Below are 21,727 nucleotides of genomic sequence, written 5' to 3'. Positions count from 1 at the left end.
TTATTAACTTAATCTTGGTTGGGGTTACGTGACATGGATGCTAGAATAGTTCGATAATCTAAGAATAAGGCGGGAGTCTAGGCGAGTGTCTGGTCATTTTGTGTTTGGTTGCTGTGCTGGTGGCTTGGTGCAATGCTAGAAATTGAGCAAACAAGGGATTTTGGACATTTGGCTAACGAAACCGCAAACCCCTCCAACGCTCAAGTCAGATCGGGAAATAGAAAGTAATGAATGTATGATATTGAATGAATACAAGATTAACGGATTGTAGGATGAGTTCAGATCAATTGAAGTAATATTTGGCTAAGTATAGATTATAAGTAGGAGGGCGGTGTATTTTTGCGGATTAACGGTAGGAATATAAAAGCCTAGTCGGGTGCAAATGATGTATGCAATATGTATTTATATGGTAGAATGGAGGTTGGATGGTGCATTAATGTGGGAATCATGGGTATAATAGGATAAATGGTAGGTTATGGTGATTTGTGGGTAATTATTTTAGGAAGTTATTGGAATTCGCGCGTGTAACAATATTTTAATTTTCTGGGCATTTTGAAAATTGATACCTTTAAGGTCAAAATTGATACCTTTTGGATCAAAATTGAAAAATGCTCAGAAAATAAAAAAAATGGTCAAATTGTTTCACGCGCAAATTGAGCCGGCCTAAATTGACGGTCTCATTATGAAGTCGTCTCGTCCAAGACCAACTGTTAAGTTTTTCTCTCCTTTTTTTTAATTGTTAGACTGGGCCTAGAAGAAATGTCTCTTATAAGGACGGGACGGTGTGAGAGTTGCTGAATTAGAAATCAACCTCTTTGGCCGGTTACTATGTGTGGTCAAAAGGAAAATGTCTTTCTTTTTGTTTTTCTAAGCCAATATTTGAAAAAACAACTTTAATAATTTAAATTAATTGAATATTGTATAAATATAAACACAAATTACTGTAAGAGACCGTCTCTAATTAAATCGCTTTATTATATTTTTTTCGAAAAAATAAAAATATAGTGCAACTGCACGCTTACTCGATAGAGTTTTAGGATACCTCAAGTAGATATTTAGAATACGTCAAGTAGAGGTTCAGTGTATGTCAAGTAGGTATTTTTAGTATGTTGAAGTTGTCAAGTAGGTATTTTTAATCGTCTAATTCTTGTAAACCTGAAACACCTACTCGATATACCTCAAAACACCTATTTTACATACCACAAACTACTAGTTGACATACCTCAGAAACCTACTTTATGTACTCAAACTCATATTTAAAATACCGTCAAACACCTATTTGACAATTTCAAATATCTACTTGGTATATCTCAAATTCTTACCTAATATACCTCAAATACTTACTAGATATACCCTAAATACCTAATTGTACATTCCAAAAACCTACTTGATATACCTCAAACACCTATTTGAAAACCCCAATGTCTATTTTATATATCTAAATATCTGCTTGGTGTATTTCAAATTCTTACTTAATATACCTCTAATCCTTACTTGAGGAACCAAATAGTATACCTCAAATTCTTACTTGACATACCCCAAATACCTACTTCATGTATATCAAATCCTTACGTGGTATATCTTAAATCTCAACTTGGTATACTTCAAATCTCCACCATAGTGATATTCAAAAAATAATTAATTAGCATTTTTCTTAATTAATCAATTTTTTTAAGTTGTGCTTCTGAGAATCATCTCTCGAAAAACGGTCTTTCAGAGGAGTTACTATTATATAATTAGGTTTAGTCTATCCACTTTTCCACTCATTTCACGTCATTCTCTATCCATTAGACTTTTTGTATATCAACTTAACTTCAACCAAAAACTATGTAAGATTTTAAATTCTTTATTTTAATTTTAGTTTTTAGTCAATAGAAAACATATTAATGATTTTGAAATCCATAAAAATACATGTTTATGATATGAAAAATCATTATTGTTATGTCTTGTTAAAGAATATTTAGATTTATTGATGTTTAAATGTGAGTAGTGTATTATTTTCGTATAAATTGTTTTGTTTAAAACATTAAAACTAAGTGGGTGGCTTGAGAAATTAAAAATTATTGAAGTTTATTATGATATTTAAGACGAATAGTAGCAAATATTAATATTTTGACGCCAATTTTGAGTTTGGGTATTTTGGGTATAAGCTGTCAAAAAAATCAATTTAAAGTCAATCTCATAATTGTTTATGAGGAAATCATATGTTTAAAAGTATTTTGGATTAAAATAGGGGTTTAAGCATATAGGTTAAAATTGCTAGAATAATATATTTTTGATTATTTTGTAAATCTTCTTAGTTTGGTAATTATTGTGTAATTATCTTGTTTCCAAAAATCTTTAATTGTATCTTGTATTTATTCCTCGTTTCATGAAATGAAAAGTAACACAATTATTTCTATTATGGTATCAGTAGCCTAGGTCTTCCGCCTACCATCTCTGCCTGCCAGCCATTTCCAAGGCTGCCTACCACCTTCTAGTATTCCTCTTCTTTTACTTATCTTTATTCATGGCTTCATCCACCAAAATACATCAGCCACTTTGGTTACCAATATCAAAACTTGTATACCTATTCAACTTGATGAAGAAGGTATAAATTTTAATACTTGGGTTACTATTTTTAAGCTTCATTGTAGGGTTTATCTTGTGGATTCACATATCCTTTCCGATGACTCCTCTAAACCATCGGTTACTAAGGACTCCGATTGGCAATGTCTTGATGACATTATTCGTACTTGGATTTATGGCACTATTAGTCCGACTCTCCCCCAAACCATTGTTCGTCATGATGATAGTGCTCTTGATGCTTGAATCATGTTGAAAATAATTTTCAAAATAATAAGACTTTCCGTATTCTTCATCTTGAGTCTCAATTTAATGATCTTTCTCTCTCTAATTTTCCCAATGTGAAGGCCTATTGCAATGAATTACAAAATCTTGCTCTTACTTACTCTTAACAATCTTGGCACCACCATCTCCAATAATCGATTGACTCTACAAGTTCTTCATGGTTTGAGTTCCGATGACTGTACCTTTCGTTCGTTGGTTCAACATGTCTCTCATTTCCTCTTTTGATACTCTTCGCTCTATATTAGAATTTGAGGTGCACTCGAACAACAAAAATGTTTCTCCCTCTCATGACTATACTCTTGTCATTACTCCAAAAATTTCAACCTTGGAAAATTCGGATAATTTTGATTCCTATGGCACGTCTCATCACCGTGGTGGTCGGACCAGCCGCGGCTACCACCACGACTCAAACAACAACACTGGGTTCCCTAGGAATAATGGCCCGCGTTACAAAGGCCCACATTATTCTCCCAGGAATAACCAGAAGATTGAAACAATTAAGCAATTTTAACCAAAAAAAATTAAAAAATAAGCTTCGGGTAAACTTAATTTCAAAAATAAGCGTTTTAATATCCCAGCCTTAGGTTAGGTATGTTCGCGATTATTAACTGCGAACAAAAAGTTTGGTCAAAAAAAGTCAAAATTGTTTATTCGCAGTTAGTAACTATGAACAAAAGGGAGACAATGTCATAACGTTAGACACAACAAAGTTTTTTTTTCGTCCCTTCTAATGTTATGACATTGTCTTGCTTTTGTTCGCAGTTATTAAGTGCGAACAAACAACTTTGTCTTTTTTTAACCAATTTTTTTGTTCGCAGTTATTAACTGCGAACATACCTAACATAAGGCTCGAACATAAAAATGCTTATTTTTGGAATTAAGTTTACCGGAAGCTTATTTTTTTATTTTATTTGTTAAAATCGCTTAATTGTTTCAATTTTCGGAATAACCGACCTTCACAATTTCATGGCCCAAATTCGTCTTCACAATTTCAGGTTCCTTGGAACAATTGGGCCAATCATTGCTGGGCTCCACCACCTTGTCCATTTCCTACTCAACCTTGGACTTCTCAAGAAAATTTGAAAAAAATAAGACAATTAAACAACTTATTTTCCAAAATAAGCTCCGTGAAAACTTAATTCCCAAAATAAGCGTCCGTACATCCAAACCTAGGTTTGGCAAGAGTCGCTGTTAGTAACAGTGAAAGAGAAAAAAAAAATTAAAAGCCCAAAGTCGCTGTTACTAACAGCGACTTAAAAAAAAAAAAAATATATATATATATATATATATATATATATATATATATATATATATATATATATATATATATATATATATATATATATATATATATATATATATATATATATATATATATATATATATATATATATATATATATATATATATATATATTAAGTCGCTGTTAGTAACAGCGACTTAATGCGTTTTAAGTTTTAAGTTCTCAGTTACTTTCTTATTCCAGTTGACGAGGTGAAGGAGTTACCAGTTAATCTTAAAGTCGTTGTTACTAACAGCGATTTTGGCCTTTTAATTTTTTTTTTTTTTTTACTTTCGCTGTTAGTAACAGCGATTTAAACCGAGGCTAGGCTTGGATGTACGGACGCTTATTTTGGGAAATAAGTTTTCACGGAGCTTATTTTTGGAATTAAGTTGTTAAATAATCTTATTTTATTCAAATTTTCGACTTCTCAACACCCCAATCATGTGCCTTCAAGTGATAAGCCTTCTCCTGGGCTTCTTGGTCCGAAACCAGCCCACAATCCTTGTTCCGGGTCTCCTTCGTCTGTGGGTTATCTTCCTATGGACATTGATCAAGCAATGCGTACTCTCTCCTTGACTTCCCCGGATGAGTAATATTACATGGACACCGGTACCACTTCTCATATGACTCGTTCTCAAGGTACTTTAATAAATTATTATCCTTTAAAGCATCGTTTAAATAATGCTATTGTTGTTGGTAATGATCATATGATTCCTGTTCATGGTCACGGGCATGTTTCCTTTCCCTCATCTCAAAAAACCCTTTATCCTTGTAAATGTCCTACATGCCCCTCAACTTATTAAAAATCTCATATCTATTCGCAAATTTACTCATGATAATATGGTTTCCATTGAATTTGATCCTTTTGGATTTTCTATGAAGGACTTGGCCATGAGGAACATCGTTTTGAGATCTAATAGCAATGGTGATTTTTATCCTTTTCAATCGACACATGGAGCAACCATTCCTTCCTCTTCATCTTCGGCTTTTTCTGTTTTATCTTCTAGTATTTGGCATTTCCGTTTAGATCATCCTGGAAATGCAATTTTGGACTTATTGTACTCTTCCAATTCTATCAAATGTAATAAAACTCCATCTTTTGTGTATCATTCTTGTCCTTTGGGTAAACATCTTCGATTACCTTTTGTTGACTCTCAGCTTGTGAGTGCCAAACCATTTGAAATTATTCATAGGGATTTATGGAGTTCTCCCGTTTCGAGTCCTTCGGGCTACAAATATTATGTTTTATTTCTTGATCACTATACTAATTTTTTGTGGACTTTTCCTTTAATTCACAAATCAAAAATTTATGATATTTTTGTGAATTTTAATACCTTTGTCAATACTCAATTTGAGCTCAATATCAAATCTTAAGCTTTTGTAAATTTTAGAGTATATAACATCCTCTACCATCAACTTAAGTTTTTGGTTGAGTTGGTTCCTTATGGTATTAGAAGCCAATGTATCAAAAGGTCACGAGTTCATATCTCAACCACCCCTCATTTAAAGTGAAATATTCAACATATATGCGCATCCACACTTGTAGCCCAATGGGCTCTCGTGTGAGGGGACGTGTTAGAATATATAACATATTCTTGGACCTTAACGATCAACTTAAGCTTTTGGTTGAATTGGTTCATTGACAAAAATGACATATTTTCAGTTATTCTGACATATTTTAAGTATTCTCTATTTTCTAATGTTATTCCTATTTGGAATATTCCACCTTAAGGAGAAAATTTTCGATTAATGTTTTTGAGACATAATTAGAAGATAAAATATATCCATGTGAAATCTCGTTAGATTCGTCTTAATGTATACTTTTTTATTATGTATTTTTATAATTTTTTTATTAGGCATATTTAGAGATATTGAAGTTAAAATTTATTTTAAAAATTGTGTAAAAAGTAAACGAGAAAAACAAAAAAGAACGGAGTGAGTATTAAATACTCACTATTGATTGGTTTTTGGTCAATTTTTCTAATAAAAACGCTTGGTAAAAGGAGTTGTTAGTAGATTCAGATTTGCAAAATCCTTACTCCGCTTAAGTAATAGAGGTTCACGCACTAAAACCTTTACCAACAATATTTTCTTGAATGATGTATGCTTGCATGCTTTATTATAAACGATCATGAAATTAAAATTGTATCGCATACTCCTATTTATTTAAAAATATTCTATTTATGAATTTTACTCAAATTGGGATTTGAATATTGTATTTACTCTTATATGAGATTGATTTTATTTGGTTTGCTAGTTATTTATATTTGCTAGACCTGAAAATATTATGGATATTTTGAGTTTTGTTTTTGGAATAATGAATGTATTGGTGGATTGGTAGGTTACACCTTAATACCCCTTTAAGGTTTTTAGTTCCCCCGGCTTGGAGTCTTAGGGCTACCACGGGGTGTGATCATGCTTCAGTTGTATGCGTTTCAAATAGGTTGGGCTCCGTATATGGATGAGGCCTCCCTTAAGTGGAAAAAATGAAACAAATAAGATAAATTATTAAAAAAAATACGAAATAAGACGAAAATCAACTTAAAGGATTCTCAAGTTGAGAGAGTACATCATCATCATCATCTAATTTAGATTTAGAGTATTCTGCTCATAGAAACTATGAGTAGAGTGTTGAGAGAGATTGATGATAGTAAACCATACTCATAAAGAAAGATACAGCCTAAGAGTTCCTCAATTCGAAAAAAGACTTGCAAATAGAGGTGAATTTAGAACAAAATCAAATGATGTTGATATTTTAAATTTTGTACTTAAAGAGATTTGAACCCAAGTTAATACATTCACATTGTAAATCTTCGACCAGCTTAATCAACGCATATATTAGTATCTCTAGATATGTGATTTTATACTTAAAAAAGAATGTTGTCAGTTAACATTATTGATTAACCTTATACCCACCCCTGCCTGCAAAGCAAAAAACTAGATAGATTTTCAAAGATGGTTTGGTTTCAAATTTGTTCAAACCGTGTATTGAGCCGCAATTTATTCAAATTTTGTTTCTTTAGCCTTTTCCATTTAAATAAAACTATGTTCCTATCCTTTTTGTAAAGTAAAATTTATATTATATCATAGTTTTCCTTTTTGTTTTTTCTTTTCTTCTTTTTAAGTAACTATCATATGTCAAGGATTACGGGCTCTCTATTGAGAGACCGTTTTTTCTAAAAATAGCGCTTAAGAGTCTAATTTACTTTCCTTCTTTAGTAAATATCTTAAATTAAAAAAAACTTTTTAAAAGTAAAAAAAATAAAATAAAAAATTGTAGAAAACTGCTTTTTTTTTTGGAAAACGAAAAGTTTTTTGATTAATTGTCTATTTCCAAGCAAAATAAAACATCATTTAATAATAAAATAAGATTTTTTCAATTAAAAAAAATTTAAAGTTCATCAATATATTTTTATGATTTGGGCTTAAAATAATATATTTAGGGTTATAACTAAATATATTTGGAATAAAAACTTAATATATTTGAGGTTATATAACATAATATATTTGCTTGTATTATTATATTATATTATAACCACAATTGCTTTTATTAATTTCCCCAAACAGTAGAAATTGTTATCACTATTTAAACCATTGATGAAACTTAATTTCAAAAAAAAATCTGAAAATTATAAATCTAACTAATATATTACACAGTCAACCCAAAAAAAATGAAAATGAAAGCTTTACAAGCGAAAATGATGAAGTATACATACATAACTTTAATGGTTTTGCAAATGTTGAAGAAGATAAATAGAAAATAAACAACAATGGAGTTTGAGAGAGGAAGATGGAGATTGAAAACCACAATGGAGTTTGAGAGAAGAAGATGAGTAGTTTTGTCAAAAAAGAGAAAAAAGAAAACTGAAAATAGAAGTTAAAAAGCATTATTTAAAAAGTTTAGTTATTTTTTTTTAAATTTAAAAGTTGGATTGGCCCAACTTGAGACGTCTTTTGTATAGATGGTTTCAAGTAAGAATTTGTTCAAGGATTTTAACAGATTTTGAGTTCTTGTTTGAGGTTTTACACTCTCTCATATTTCAAATTAAATGTCTTATTTCGTTTTTTGCATATTCACTTAAAATGTGTTGTTTTCTTATTTGATAAATTTTTTCAATTTTTCTCTTACTTATGTCTTTATAAATTCAACTATTTACACAATTATAATTAAATTGTGGAAATTCCGCTTACTCAATCTTCCTATGTGGTCTCATCTAATCCCCCTCTCTATTTTTTTTATAATTAATGCATTATGAAATAAGACTTTTGAGTTAGATATAAGGAAATATTGACATTCGGGATTTAGGACACACTTAGGGGTGTTTAGTATGAGAATATAAAATGTAATGGAAAGGAAAATGATAAAGAGGAGTAAAGATAAGGGTATGGGTTGTAGTTATATGTTGTTTGGTATGAAAATATAAGGGTTTGAGTAGTAAATGAAGAAGCAATGTCTTCTATTATTGCTGGGATTTGAGTGATAACAAATTAAGGGTTTGGATTACTCTCAAGAAATGAAATGGGTAATCCAAGTCTCAAACCAAACAGATTGTAATGGATTGGTTAACTGATTCCATTACTAAGACTTAAAATTTTGCATACCAAACACACTCTTAGCGTACATTTATAATGAGCATAATTAATTTTTAGAGATTATTTATCTTGATGTTATTCTTGACCTTTATTTTTAAGTAAAGTTTTAAACTTTCTTGTATATCTGAGATTTTTTAGTATTGTATTTATTTATTTATTTTTTTTTCAATTAATTATAATATTTTTCTTATAATATATCACTATTAATAGCAATATCATAAAAATTAATGAATATTTGTTGTTGATGTCTTTGCCTAATTAAATAGAAATTAAATTAAATAGAAATTAAATGGAATATGTCATTTATCTTTATAGATGCCAACAACTAATCAGTAACGACTTCTTTATATTTCTACTTTAACCAACATGTAATAAACATTGACTTTATTTTTATTTCTACATTAACCAACATTATAATCAACATTGACTTTCCTTTTTATATCTAGATTAGCCCACATAATCAATATTGACTTTCTCTTTAATTCTACATCAACCAACATGTAAAAAAATACTTATTTTCTTTAGCAAATCTTGTATGATTATGTTTTATTACGTGACAAATTCATATAAAAAGGTCAAATTCAAAAAATTTTATGGTGAGACTTTTTCTATTTGGGATGTCTAATGTATACTTACTGTTTTAAAGTGATCACTTATAATCTTAAAATGGTCACTTAAAATTTTAAAGTGATAACTTTTTATAGTCTTAAAGTAATTACTTTTTATAGTATTAAAGTGATTAATTATAAACTTAAAGTAATCACCTACAATCTTAAAGTTCTCAATTAGAAAAGTGAGCTAATTATATGAATTCGTTTTATAGTAAAATTGTCTCATACAAAACTTGCCAAAATACACTGGTATTTTAAATTTTAAAATAAATATTTTAATTAATTTTATCAAACTATCTAGCTTTATAATAAAATATATCATAATTAAATCATTTTAAATGAGAATTTTAATTTTTTCTTTGCTAATGTATGAGTTATGATGAAAGTATGAACTCTTACCAAAAAGGATGCGAACAAACCTTTTTCAACTCCTAAAACATGGGTACAAGCCGTACAACTACAAATACTTGACATACACCTAAGTTAAATGGCCTAATAACAAAAATTTTTAGCATAAGCTTTTTGCTTTAAAGTCGTCTCATCGTAAGACGATCACATATAAAACTAGCGTACTTAGTTAGACAGCCCACAATTTCAATTAACTACAAAAAGGTTAGAAGGCCCAACAAAGTTGACCCATACCCACGTAAGGTTTGACCCAAACCCATCATCCCTTACCTTCGCCCGCCCATTCCTTCCCTTCCGACCCGCTGTCACCGCCTTCTTCTCCTCATTCTTTCTCTTGCCTCAAAAACGAAAAAAATCATCTTTTTTTATTTTTATTATTATTTTTTGTTTTGCAACTTCCATGGAAACTTCATTTCACCCACCTCAAAGAATCCCACTTTCGTTTAAAGAATTTCCACCTAATGTTTGTTGATCATAAATATAACCCAAAACCCAAATACAAACAAGAAGTTCAACCGCTACCCACAAATTATTTCATAAATTTTGTTTATAATCTATGCTATAATTGATCTTTTGATGATTTTTGTTGCTGGGCATAATTCAAATCCTGCACTTTTTTTGATTTGTAGACCTTTTTCTAAGCATGTCCGCTTTGGTGGCCCGCACGGGCCGTCTTCATCAAAGATATAATGATGGCTGTCGTCTTGTTGCTGGGTATCGTCCTCTTGATTTTCATTTTTTGTTTTTTGTTAAGAGAAAATTTTTTTTTGCCAATTTTTGTTATGTGATTTTTGATTTGATATGTTCATGCTTGCTATCATCATCATTAAATGGGTTATTTAGTCGTTTGGAATATGTGTTTTACCCTTGTCTTTTTCGAAAAGGTGTTTTTTTTTTTAGTTGTCATTGTTTATAGATGTCAATTTGAGAAAGTAGTGATAGTTTCTTTGTATAATTGTATGAATAGGATGATAGTTACATGTTGGTTTTCATTGGTTGCCTATGAAATTGTTTATTTTATGCTTTTTAATCCCTTATATTGGTTGTTTGGAATCTTTTTGAAAAGCCTAGTTAATCTTTGAGGTTTTTTATTTATTTTTTTTAATTTAGAATTCGATTGACAAATTGTTGGTCATTTTATTATTGTAAGGGATGTAATTTTCTTTGTTAGGATACCAAATTCAGAAGGGAGGATTCTTGAGGGAATAGATTTGAAGGGATTAAATCCCTTAATTTTGTTAGTAATCCAATCTCTAAAATGTGGATGAGCGAAAAGCAAATGTTATCTCTTTCGTTCCCTCTAAGCAAATTAGAGAGACTTCTATTATTTCATTGCCTTCCTTTTCCTTCTTTTCCTTTCCTTTTTCTCCTTAATTATTATCCAAATCAAGTATTAATATCAATTCACAATTGGGTAATGTTACATACAAACAATATTTGGTTTTAATCTTCTTTTGTTCAATATTGTGAATGGAGGACATTGTTGAGTGGAAAAAAATGATTCCAAGATATGTTTGACTTTAATTAAGTTATTAATGTGCCACTTTGTTTTGTGTTGATGAATTATGCTGGCTTTTACACTAAGTTTGGATAAGATTTTTAGAAGGACTTATTTTGTTTAAAATTTGAATGACTTCCTCCATCCAAATCTTGTCCCTTCATTTTTCTTCCTTCCCCTATTCACGTCCAAATGGGAGAAACATTTTCCCCTTTTCCCAGAGGTGAAAACTTAAGTGGGGCGGGCAAGGGCCTCCCCCCTTCCCGAGTTTCTGAACCAAATCTTATGTTGTTGCATAAATTATAATGGAGTTCAGATATTAATAAAATGTACATTAAGATAAATCAAACGAATTTAATTGGCTACATTTTTAACTTAAAGATTATTAAGAGAATAAAAATTTTGTCAATGGGCAAGCTTTTATTTACAAAGGAAGTACATATTAAGAATTAGTATTGATAAAAAATTTAGCACTATTTAATTATTTTAGGCAATTTTTTATATGGTAAGAGGACCCCTTAATATAGAGGTTTTGATTTGTCGCTTATTTAGTTCACATTACTCAAACCTCGCCCCCTCAAAAATTTCGTCATGATCCGCCTCTACCGTTTCCTTTCCTTTTATTTTCTCCAATCCGAACATAGTGTTGGTATCAGCTTGCATGAAAGGCAACAAGGCTTATTATGTTTGTTAGTTAGCATAGTTTAATACACACAAGTTTAGGCTCAACATGTACATTTTTTTTTGTTGTGAATGTTTTGAATGAGGGCCTAGTGTACATGGGGCTGGAATATATCTATAACATATTCAGTAATATAACAAAATAACTCATTATATAATTCCAAGATCTTCTGAAGTGGCTACAATGGCATAATGAGGATATTAAGGGCCTGTTTATTTCTGACTTAGATTAATCTAGTTTATAGTCTTAATTACAAGCTTTTTGACTATAGAATTAACTGATTGTTTAGTGAAGAAACTACAACTTATAGGTCATATCTGATTACTCTTTATGTATTTCATCATCTTTTTCTCTCCTAATCTGCTAAATTCTTAATTGATTTGGCGTTTATGTTTAGAAAAGCTATGCTTATAATTCTATTTAGTCCACTTACTCCACTGTGGTTCATTTATTTGAGCTCTTGAAAACCAAATGAAGGCATTATGCCAACATCATGAAAACACAAAGCTTAGTTGTTTTGCATACTGTGTTAGTTCATAGCACCACCATTTAAGAAGTGTGTTTTGGGTCCAAGGTCCTAATAGACAAAAAGGTAGCCATAACCTCTAAAAGGTTCATCAATTTTATATCCACAATCCAAAAGAAAGGAGTTAGGGGATCATTTAGTTAGCATGTCCAACAAAGACAAAAAGGGCTACAACCTCCTAAATTCATTGAAAACTAACATAGACAATCCTATTGATAAATTGTTAGGGATTAATTACATAACAAAGTCCCACTAAGGCACAGGCGCCGAGACATCAATACTCATATCAGCCACACCTAAATCTCCAAGTTCAACTAGATCAATAGAATCATCAACAACCTCTAGCTCACGTAGTAAAATCTCGCATATATTATCGTCAACATCACCATATGACTTTGAAGTTGACGCCCTCAAACTAGATATATCAAGAATCCCACGATCAAGTTTTTAGGGGGACTGTGAGATATGTGATATGTCAGGGTTGGAGACATCAAAGGAAGAGAAATCAATTGCATGTACCTTAGCCTCCAAGGCGGGGCCAAGACTTTTTCCCAAGCGGCCTTTAAGAGTCTCCCACTATTTTGTTATCGGTGTCATAAGATTCCATCTCTTCAGTAACCCAAGACAAAGCATCATCAAAGAAGTCTCTATTCACACCCACAAACAACTCATAAGAAAAACAAAGCTTTGCAGTAGCCACACGATTTCCTCCTCAAAACGTCGTCCCTGTTGGATGGTCTTCATTCTAAGGTCCGCCTTAAAAGCTTGGAACTTCCTTTGGTTCAACCAGTCAATGACAATCTTTTTTAAGAATAGTTGTTTACAGCTTCCAATAAAGTCTCACGTCTCTCCAACAAATTATAACTAAGTTTCACCCGAAACAAAGTGCTCAAACTGTTTAGCGGGTGGGGAGCCGTTTCAGTCTTTACAAGGAAACACCGTCTAACACGGATCAATTTTGTTGCAACAACTATGAAGTTAAGGATCTGCTTGACCTTAAATTGGTACTTGCAATTTCATAACATGTCATAAATGAATGTTATTCCATCATTCCGACCATACTTTGTTGTAATTTCTTCTTCTTTCACACAATGTTTAAGATTTATATAGAGTGACTTTCCACATGGAATGTTAAATGACATATAACTTGTTACTAATATCCCTTGGCCTTTATGTTTATTTGATGTACATGTGCTTTATTTGTGGCGTCTTATTGAAATGGAAGGGGATTGTACAGTTGTTTGATATAATGAAGTTGTATTGTGTTGCAGGTGTATACCTTATCGGTATATAAATGGTGAGGACGGTAGTAATGATGATTCCGGTTGCAATATTGAGGTACTTATGATCAATTCACAAAGTGGTCCAGGTCTTCTCTTCCCTAAGGTATAGATGATTTGTTTTCTCATAAATAATTTCTATTTAACTGCTGTAGTATTATGGTTTTCCCATGACTTAGAATCATAGAGCAAAAACAAGGCCGCATTGCATCACATCGGCCGCGTTGTAAAGGTTTTCAAACGAAGTGATATTTCCCACGCTGTAAAGGTGTGAAAAAATCGCGTTTTGGGCCGCATCAAGGGATACTTATGGTTTTGATCGATAGTTACGCGATATGATAACCGTATCACTCCCGCTACCAGCATTAGCGTTCCGTGACTGTGATCGCAACCATAACTGTATTTTTACACTATGAATACTATCATCATATTTGATACTACAAAACTATTTTATTGATCAGATCGATGATATGCCAATAGCCCAATACTATGTTATCTTTGTTACTCGTAAACCTTTGCAAGGATGTAAAAACATGATTGCTTCGCATTACCCAGCTATCTAGAATCAATGAATTCTGTTCTTAAAGTTTTTGTAAATATAATATTACTTGGAAGTTCCTTCTTAAAAGTATTTTATATCTGCTCTTTCAGCATGGCAATTTTGTGCATCTATTTGTGCTTGTCATATATGCTTAGTATTCCTTGTTTATCATACAATCTTAAATAGCTTTTGATGGCTTTATACAGGGAGGGTGGGAAAATGACGAAACAGTTGAAGAGGCAGCCGTAAGAGAAGCAGTTGAAGAAGCTGGAGTTAGAGGAGATCTAATGGTATGTTTTACGCCTTACCGTCACATCTTCTTTTCTTTCTTAGTTTTCTTGTATGGAATTCAGTTATGTAAGTAACTTAGATTGGACATTATTTGAATTTTTTTGAGCGCTTGCATCGTCTTTGGTTAATACCAATATTTTATTCGGTCCCTCTATTCATTCCTGCCGCTCTTCCCCATTTCGAGTCCAACAACATTCCATTACCCCCATGAAGTGGGTTCCATATAGGTAGGGTTGGGGGGCTTAATCTTGTTAGTAATAACAAAACACGGAAACAACGAATCTCCGGTGCAACTGCCATACATATGCAACCTACTTCCACCTGCCCAGCCTAATAAGTTTTGTTAAATCGACCAACATCAAGCTTTAAAATGCCCATTTCAAGACTTAAAATATTAATTTCAGTACTTAAATTGCGAATTCCATGCATTAAACTTAACAAAGGCCCGCCAGTAATTTAAAATTTTTTTTTTATATATATTCTAATCCAAATTTGAGACTTGAAAGGCCAGATACAAGATCACATTAGAATTGGTCTTTTAAGGTTTGGAATTGGTATTTTAAGGCTTGGAATTAAAATTTTTTGTAAAAAGTTGTAATACCAAATTTAAGAATTAAAACAAATTGACCTAAGTCTTGAACTCGGTATTTTAGGTTTTAGATTTGGTCTTTTAGCTCTTAAATGTGATTTTTAAGTCTTGAATTTTGTATAAAAGTATTGAAAATAAAATTGGGCCGTGGATTATTTGGCCTATTTATGGGTGGTTGCACCCATGCAACCTTTGCATACAAGATTTTGTGATAACCAAAAAAGTTTGTTTCCGATCAACCTTTTAATAGCAAAAATCATCAGTAACTTAACTAATACTTCTTTATTCCCTTTGATCCCAAATGATTGATACTTAACCCTCTTCAATTCAGGATCTTCTTGGCTACTTCAAATTTAAAAGCAAAACCCATCAAGATAAATTCTGCCCTGAAGGATTGTGTAAAGCTGCAATGTTTGCTTTGTTGGTGAAGGAAGAACTCCAGTCATGGCCCGAGCAAAGCACTCGAAACAGATTTTGGCTTACTCTTCCTGAAGCTGCTCAGAGTTGCCGTCATGCATGGATGAGAATTGCTCTTACTGATGGTTTTCGCAAATGGCATGGCGATAAGTTTTCAGAAGCGCGGAAAGAGACGGTTCAGATTGGCTCACAAGCCTTGTAAGGAATTGATGTTGGTTATTGGTCGGCTGTTGCTATTGATTATTGATTGTTGGTTGTTGATTGTTGATGGCTATGGTCGATGTTCAATCTTGCACAGTAATGATTGTAGTTACTAGTTAGAGTTCACTTTCTGTATACTTAAATCTTCAATATTTCCTTGGTGAAGGAATTACTTTACATGTTTATGTACGGAACTGGATAAGCAAAAGGTTTTAAGAAAATGGTTGTCACATATCTTCACTCATTTGTAAATTGTAATGATTACAGGTGATTTTACTCACTCTACTCTCTCTGGATTGTCCCAAGGCAACCTTCGGTTTAAAACGTTACCCAGTCTTTATGAATTGTCATAGGTTAAATATGCATGTCCCTATGGTGACCATAAGGTCTATACCATTGGAATTAAAACTAAATCTCTCTATGTTCCCCTTGGATTATCCCAACAATCTCTTTGTGTCCCATTTGGGCACAATCTATTCTAAACAACCCCTTTGGGTAACATGAATATTACATCTTTAATTCATCTCCAACTCTCTCACATCATTTGGGGTAACTAGTAATTATGTGATATACATGATCAAACAACTAGCATGGGTAGCTAGTTCTTGTGTAATATACATGATCAATAATATACTAATAATATACTAATACTACACTAATTCAACTAATAAGATACTAATACAACTAATAATATACTAACAATACACTAATACAACTAATAATATACTAACAATACACTAATACAACTAATATTACTCTAATACGAGTAATAATATACTAATACCACAAATAAAACATTAATACAATTATTAATGTACTAATATTACACTAATCCAACTAATACGACAAATAATAAACTAATGCTACACTAAATACGATAATATTGTACTAATATTGAACTAACACTGAACTAATACGTCTAATAATTTATTCATACGACTGTACAATACTAATATGACTAATAATATACTAGTGCAATTAATACTTCACCAGTACAACTAATAATGTACTAATAATACACTAATACAACTGATCTGATTGAATCTGATCTGAATTTACCAAGGTTTGATTTAACTTGATTTGATCTGGTCTTATTTAGTCTGATCTAAGGTGAAATTTTCAAATATGGTCTTTTTGTCTGATCTAATCTGATATGGTCTGATCTAATCTGATCTGGTTTGATTTGATCTGGTTTGATTTGATCTAGTCTAGCCTGATCTGATATAATCTAAATTAATTATATTAGTATTATAGTTATCATCATCATCATTATTGTTTAATTAATAAACTAATTAATTAAATAAGTAATCATCATTTGATTATGTATGATCTGATCTAGTCTGATCCAGTTTGGTCTTATCTGATCTGGTTAGGTCTGTTTGGTCTGATCTAATATGATTTGAATAAATCTGATCTGATTTGATCTGTTTGAGTTGGTCTGGTATGATCTAATCTGATTTCAATTGTAATAAGTTCAAAACATAAGTTAAAGAGGAAGCCCTAAATATACTAATACAATACGACTAGTACTAAAGTAATACGTCTAATAAAACACTAATAATATACTAATACGACTAATAGTGTATGTAACATACTAATAGTGTTTTTTTAATTACACTCTTAGAGCACTATTATTGGTGATCTAATTCAAGGTCACATGACCCAACTATAAGGAAAATTATACCAATGGTGATCTAATATTAGGTTGGTTATGCAAAAGATTGGGTAAAAAGTTTATGGGGTGACCCGTTCTGGTGAACGGTCACCCCATTTTTTTTCAAAAATTTTCGCCACGTGTTGCTTTGTGATTGGGCCTTGAAAAATAACAGCATCCCCCCTCTGACACGCGTGCAGCTGCAGGCCACTTGGCGGCTTCTGATTGGGTGAGAAAAAATAGCCGTTTTTCCCTTTAACGGCTATTTTCGTATTAAAATAATTTAAAAAAAATTATACCAACGGTCATATTTTTTCGAGATCTATAAAATGAGACCCATATTGATATTTTTTGACATAATTTTTTTTTACATATTTTGTTCATATTTTCCTACTTTTTTGGTTAAAAAAATTCCAAAGTAATCATTTCAAAAATCCCAAAAAAAAAAAAAAATGGATTCAAATAACCCAAATTATGGAAGAAATTCATGTAAAAAAAACCAAGGAAAAAATCTTCTTACAATCAAAGTGTTCAAATTCAGTATCAAAATCCTCCGTTCAATCCTCCATTTTCTCAAAATACTCCAAATTCTTTTTACTATATTCCTGAAAATATCCCAAATTCATCTTATTATGTTCCTCAAAATACGTAAAATTCTCAAACTATGTTTCACCACCATCATCAATCTCACAATGTCAACTCTAATATTGATATGTATTCAATTCCAATAAGGGGTGAAAGTTTAGACGAAAATGAGATGGAGTATGATGATGATGAAGATGATGATGATGAAAATGAAGGAAATGATCAAGATGATCAATATGGTGAAGATGAAGGAAATTCTGTTCATCATGTTGATGCTAGTCTTTACACTCAACCATCATTTCAAGATCTAGTTTCACAATTTGGTTCACCACCGAGCTTCACTCAATTGGTTCAACCATCTCAACAGCTACCTAATAATAATGATGAAGCCCCTATACCTTCAAAGAAAAGTTGGGATTTGATTGAAGATATTGCTCTCATATGTTCAGTCATGAACACAAGTACAGATCCAATTGTGAGCACCAACCAAAAGATAAGAGTGAGGTGGCAGAAAGTTAAGGAAGCTTATGAAGCAGCGAGGATGGAACGACCCCATCTGATCCCACGAAGAACCGCAGACATGCTTAAATGTCGTTGGAAGAGTTGCTCCAGCATGTTTGAAGTGGTCTAGAAGTTATGATAAGGCTCTTAGGAGAAAAAAGAGTGGCACGACAGACGAAAATGTGCTTAAAGAAGCGCATTTAATCCATCAAAGAAAACACGGTAACTTTAACTTGATTGAGCAATGGAAAATTTTAAGAAAGTATAAAAAGTGGAAGCAAGTGGTAAAACTAATCAAAAAAAACAATTGGATCAACAACCAACTGGTGATGTTAGTAGTAAAAGTAGTGGGAAAAGATCAAGGACGGAAGAAGATTCTGAAACTCCAACAAGTGAACCTCAAGGAGGACCATCCAGTCGCCCTGAGGGTGTGAAGAAGGCTAAGGCTCGCATGACTGGGAAGATGGTTGCAGATCAATCAATTCAAGCTTTGAGTGCATTTGGAGAGAGTTTTCGACTTAATTCAGAAATAATGAAAGAGAAGACAGAGCTTCAAAAACAAAAAGAAGCCCGAAAACAAAAACAACTTCAACTGGAAGAATATCGAATGAATTGGGAGATCTATGAATCATTAAGCAAAAAGAAAACTCTTTAGCCATGGGAAGCTGATATGATGGTTCAACTTGGACAATACCTTTAGAATTACAATCGTCAGTAGATGTTTTAATTATGTAATGTCTTAATTATGTTTTAATTATGTATTGTTTTTAATGATGGTTTAATTATGTAATATTTAAAAATGATGTTTTAATTATGTAATGTCTTAAAAAGATGTTTTAATTATGTAAGGTTTTCATGCATTAGTCTTCTTATTTCTATCACCTTTTAGCATACATTAGTCTTTTCCTTTCCATCACCTTTTGGCATGCATTAGTCTTCTCATTTCCATCACCTTTTTGGCATGCATTAGTCTTTTCCTTTCCATCACCTTTTGGCATGATTAATATTATATATATGCACATCCAAATTCAATTGGATGTATAACTTCAAAATGAGCTTTTCTAAGTTCAATTTTGCCTCATCCACTTCAAGTTCTTCATCTTCTGACGAAGAGAATGAACTAATACATAATATGGTTGATTATGCCTTTCAATACGCAATTCCTCCCATTGTTTCAACACTACAACCAAGGGTGAGAACAAAAAAAAAAATGTCGAATTCAAAGAGACCATTCAAAAGGTCATTCCCAACTATTTAATGATTATTTTGTTGAAAATCCTACATATTCTTCTAGATTGTTTCGACGTAGGTTTAGGATGAGGAAACATGTATTTTTACGGATAATGGAAGCTGTCTCCAACAACGATCCATGGTTCACTACCAACATTGATGCAACTTGTAGAAAAGGTTTAAGTGCTTTACAAAAGTGTACTGCAGCTCTTCGTATGCTAGCATACGGGGTGGCTGCTAATCAAGTTGATGAGTACCTCCAAATTAGCGAAAGCACAGCACGAGAAGCACTCACTCATATCACAAAGGGAATAATCAACCAATTTGGGCAACATTATTTGAGAAAACCAACACCACAAGATTTGACGAGATTATTAGCCTTTAGTGAAGAACGAGGATTCCCTGGCATGATTGGTAGTGTTGATTGCATGCATTGGGAGTGGAAGAATTGCCCAGCAGCATGGAAAGGGCAATATCAAGGCCGAGCTGGTGTTGCAACATTAATTCTTGAAGCTGTCGCCAATCATGACCTATGGATATGGCATGCCTTTTTTTGGATGCCAGGTTCATATAATGATCTCAACGTGCTATATCGATCACCTCTTTTAGTTAATTTGTTTGAAGGAAGGGCACCACCTGTCAATTTCACGGTGAATGGAAATCAATATGGCATGGCTTACTATCTCACTGATGGCATTTATCCTAAATGGGCTACTTTTATTCAGTCTATTACTGAACCGCAAACAGCAAAAACAAGGTTATTTGCCCAACATCAAGAAGCAGCAAGAAAGGATGTGGAGCGAGCATTTGGGGTGTTGAAAGCTCGATTTGCAATAATTAGAAAACCCTCACTTGCTTGGGATGAAGAACGACTCTCTGATATAATTACTTCTTGTATAATTATGCATAATATGATAGTGGAAGATGAAAGAGATACATATACACACTATGCTGATGGTAGAGAGTTCATGAGAGATCGCCCAAAAGGTCAATCAGAAGGTACAAGTGGATTAAATGATGACTTTGAGTATTACACAGATAGAATTGTTGATATCAATCGATACTTGACAAATAAGGATGATGTTGAAGATCGACAAACACATTTATCCTTAAAAGATGACTTGGTTGAAAATATCTGACAAAAGTTTAGAGTGAACCGCAATTAATGTATCATTTAAAATTTTAGTTTTTTAATTTGTGTATTTATTTTATGTATGTGCATTGTAATATTTATTTGAAGTTAACGAATTTTTCTTAAATATTAAAAAATATTTATTAAAAATTATATTTATATTTATATTTATTAAAAAATATTATTTTTATTAAAAGAATAATTTTTTTTAATTATAAAATAGTAGATCTATTTTAATTAAATAAAAAATTATATTAACTTTGTACATAAAAATATTATTATAAAAAAATAAAGATAAATGTTAGATAAATTAAGGGAGAGAAATTATGGTGGGGTAGAAAAAAAGTAAGAAAGAAAGGATGATGACCTTTTAAAAGAGATTATTGTTAATAAAATTAGGTTGAAAGATAATTTTGGAAGAGAGAAAAAAATTATAAAATAGTAACATGATCTTTTTTTTAGGTCATGAGTAAGGATGCCCTTACCCTCATCAATTAGAGTCTTACATCAATGCATTCATACCTTTTCTAAGGTTTCAGAGTTGCAAGCTAACTCTTCCAAATCAGATGTATGTACTATAGGGGTCTCTTCTACTGTTAAAGCATATATTGGTGACCTCACAGGCTTTGGTATTGGGACTCCTCCATTTAATTATTACATGGGCGTTCCTCTTTCTTTTAGAAGGATTTTCATTGCTGATTGTGAGCAACTGGTTGATAAGATGAAGGATAAAATCAAGGGTTGGCTGGCTAAAATATTGGGAGTTACTAAATTTCGCTACCCCTTTTCATTTTATCGCCACTCCTTTAAATGAAATTACGAATTTGCCCTTAATTTTTAAAAAATTACAATT

At 31.9% G+C, this 21,727-nt stretch overlaps 2 protein-coding genes across 2 annotated transcripts; both read left to right on the top strand.

Annotated features, from left to right (window-relative positions):
* The first annotated feature begins 9,963 nt into the window (after window positions 1–9,963).
* On the top strand, window positions 9,964–16,328 carry LOC130804519 (nudix hydrolase 16, mitochondrial-like). The gene is made up of 4 exons (XM_057668985.1): window positions 9,964–10,461; window positions 13,725–13,839; window positions 14,481–14,564; window positions 15,486–16,328. The coding sequence occupies exons 1-4, from the start codon at window positions 10,391–10,393 to the stop codon at window positions 15,771–15,773; spliced, it is 558 nt and encodes a 185-aa protein (XP_057524968.1). The 5' UTR covers window positions 9,964–10,390; the 3' UTR covers window positions 15,774–16,328.
* LOC130803698 (uncharacterized) lies at window positions 15,781–20,881 on the top strand. Its single transcript, XM_057667898.1, has 7 exons — window positions 15,781–15,868; window positions 15,939–15,958; window positions 16,040–16,267; window positions 17,968–18,074; window positions 18,159–18,613; window positions 18,785–19,021; window positions 19,710–20,881. The coding sequence occupies exons 1-7, from the start codon at window positions 15,781–15,783 to the stop codon at window positions 20,879–20,881; spliced, it is 2,307 nt and encodes a 768-aa protein (XP_057523881.1).
* Window positions 20,882–21,727: the final 846 nt, after the last annotated feature.

Source organism: Amaranthus tricolor, chromosome 17, assembly GCF_026212465.1.
Source record: "Amaranthus tricolor cultivar Red isolate AtriRed21 chromosome 17, ASM2621246v1, whole genome shotgun sequence".
Classification (NCBI taxonomy): domain Eukaryota; kingdom Viridiplantae; phylum Streptophyta; class Magnoliopsida; order Caryophyllales; family Amaranthaceae; genus Amaranthus; species Amaranthus tricolor.
Note: the sequence above shows the minus strand (reverse complement) of the source record. Positions and strands in the feature narration are given on the sequence as shown.

Coding starts and splice junctions, on each gene's coding strand:
- LOC130804519 (XM_057668985.1), top strand. CDS start 10,391: ATGTCCGCTTTGGTGGCCCGCACGGGCCGTCTTCATCAAAGATATAAT. Junction 10,462..13,724: donor GGCTGTCGTCTTGTTGCTGG/GTATCGTCCTCT, acceptor ATTGTGTTGCAG/GTGTATACCTTATCGGTATA. Junction 14,565..15,485: donor GAGTTAGAGGAGATCTAATG/GTATGTTTTACG, acceptor TCTTCAATTCAG/GATCTTCTTGGCTACTTCAA.
- LOC130803698 (XM_057667898.1), top strand. CDS start 15,781: ATGTTGGTTATTGGTCGGCTGTTGCTATTGATTATTGATTGTTGGTTG. Junction 15,869..15,938: donor TCGATGTTCAATCTTGCACA/GTAATGATTGTA, acceptor TCCTTGGTGAAG/GAATTACTTTACATGTTTAT. Junction 16,268..17,967: donor ATTCTAAACAACCCCTTTGG/GTAACATGAATA, acceptor GTTCAAATTCAG/TATCAAAATCCTCCGTTCAA.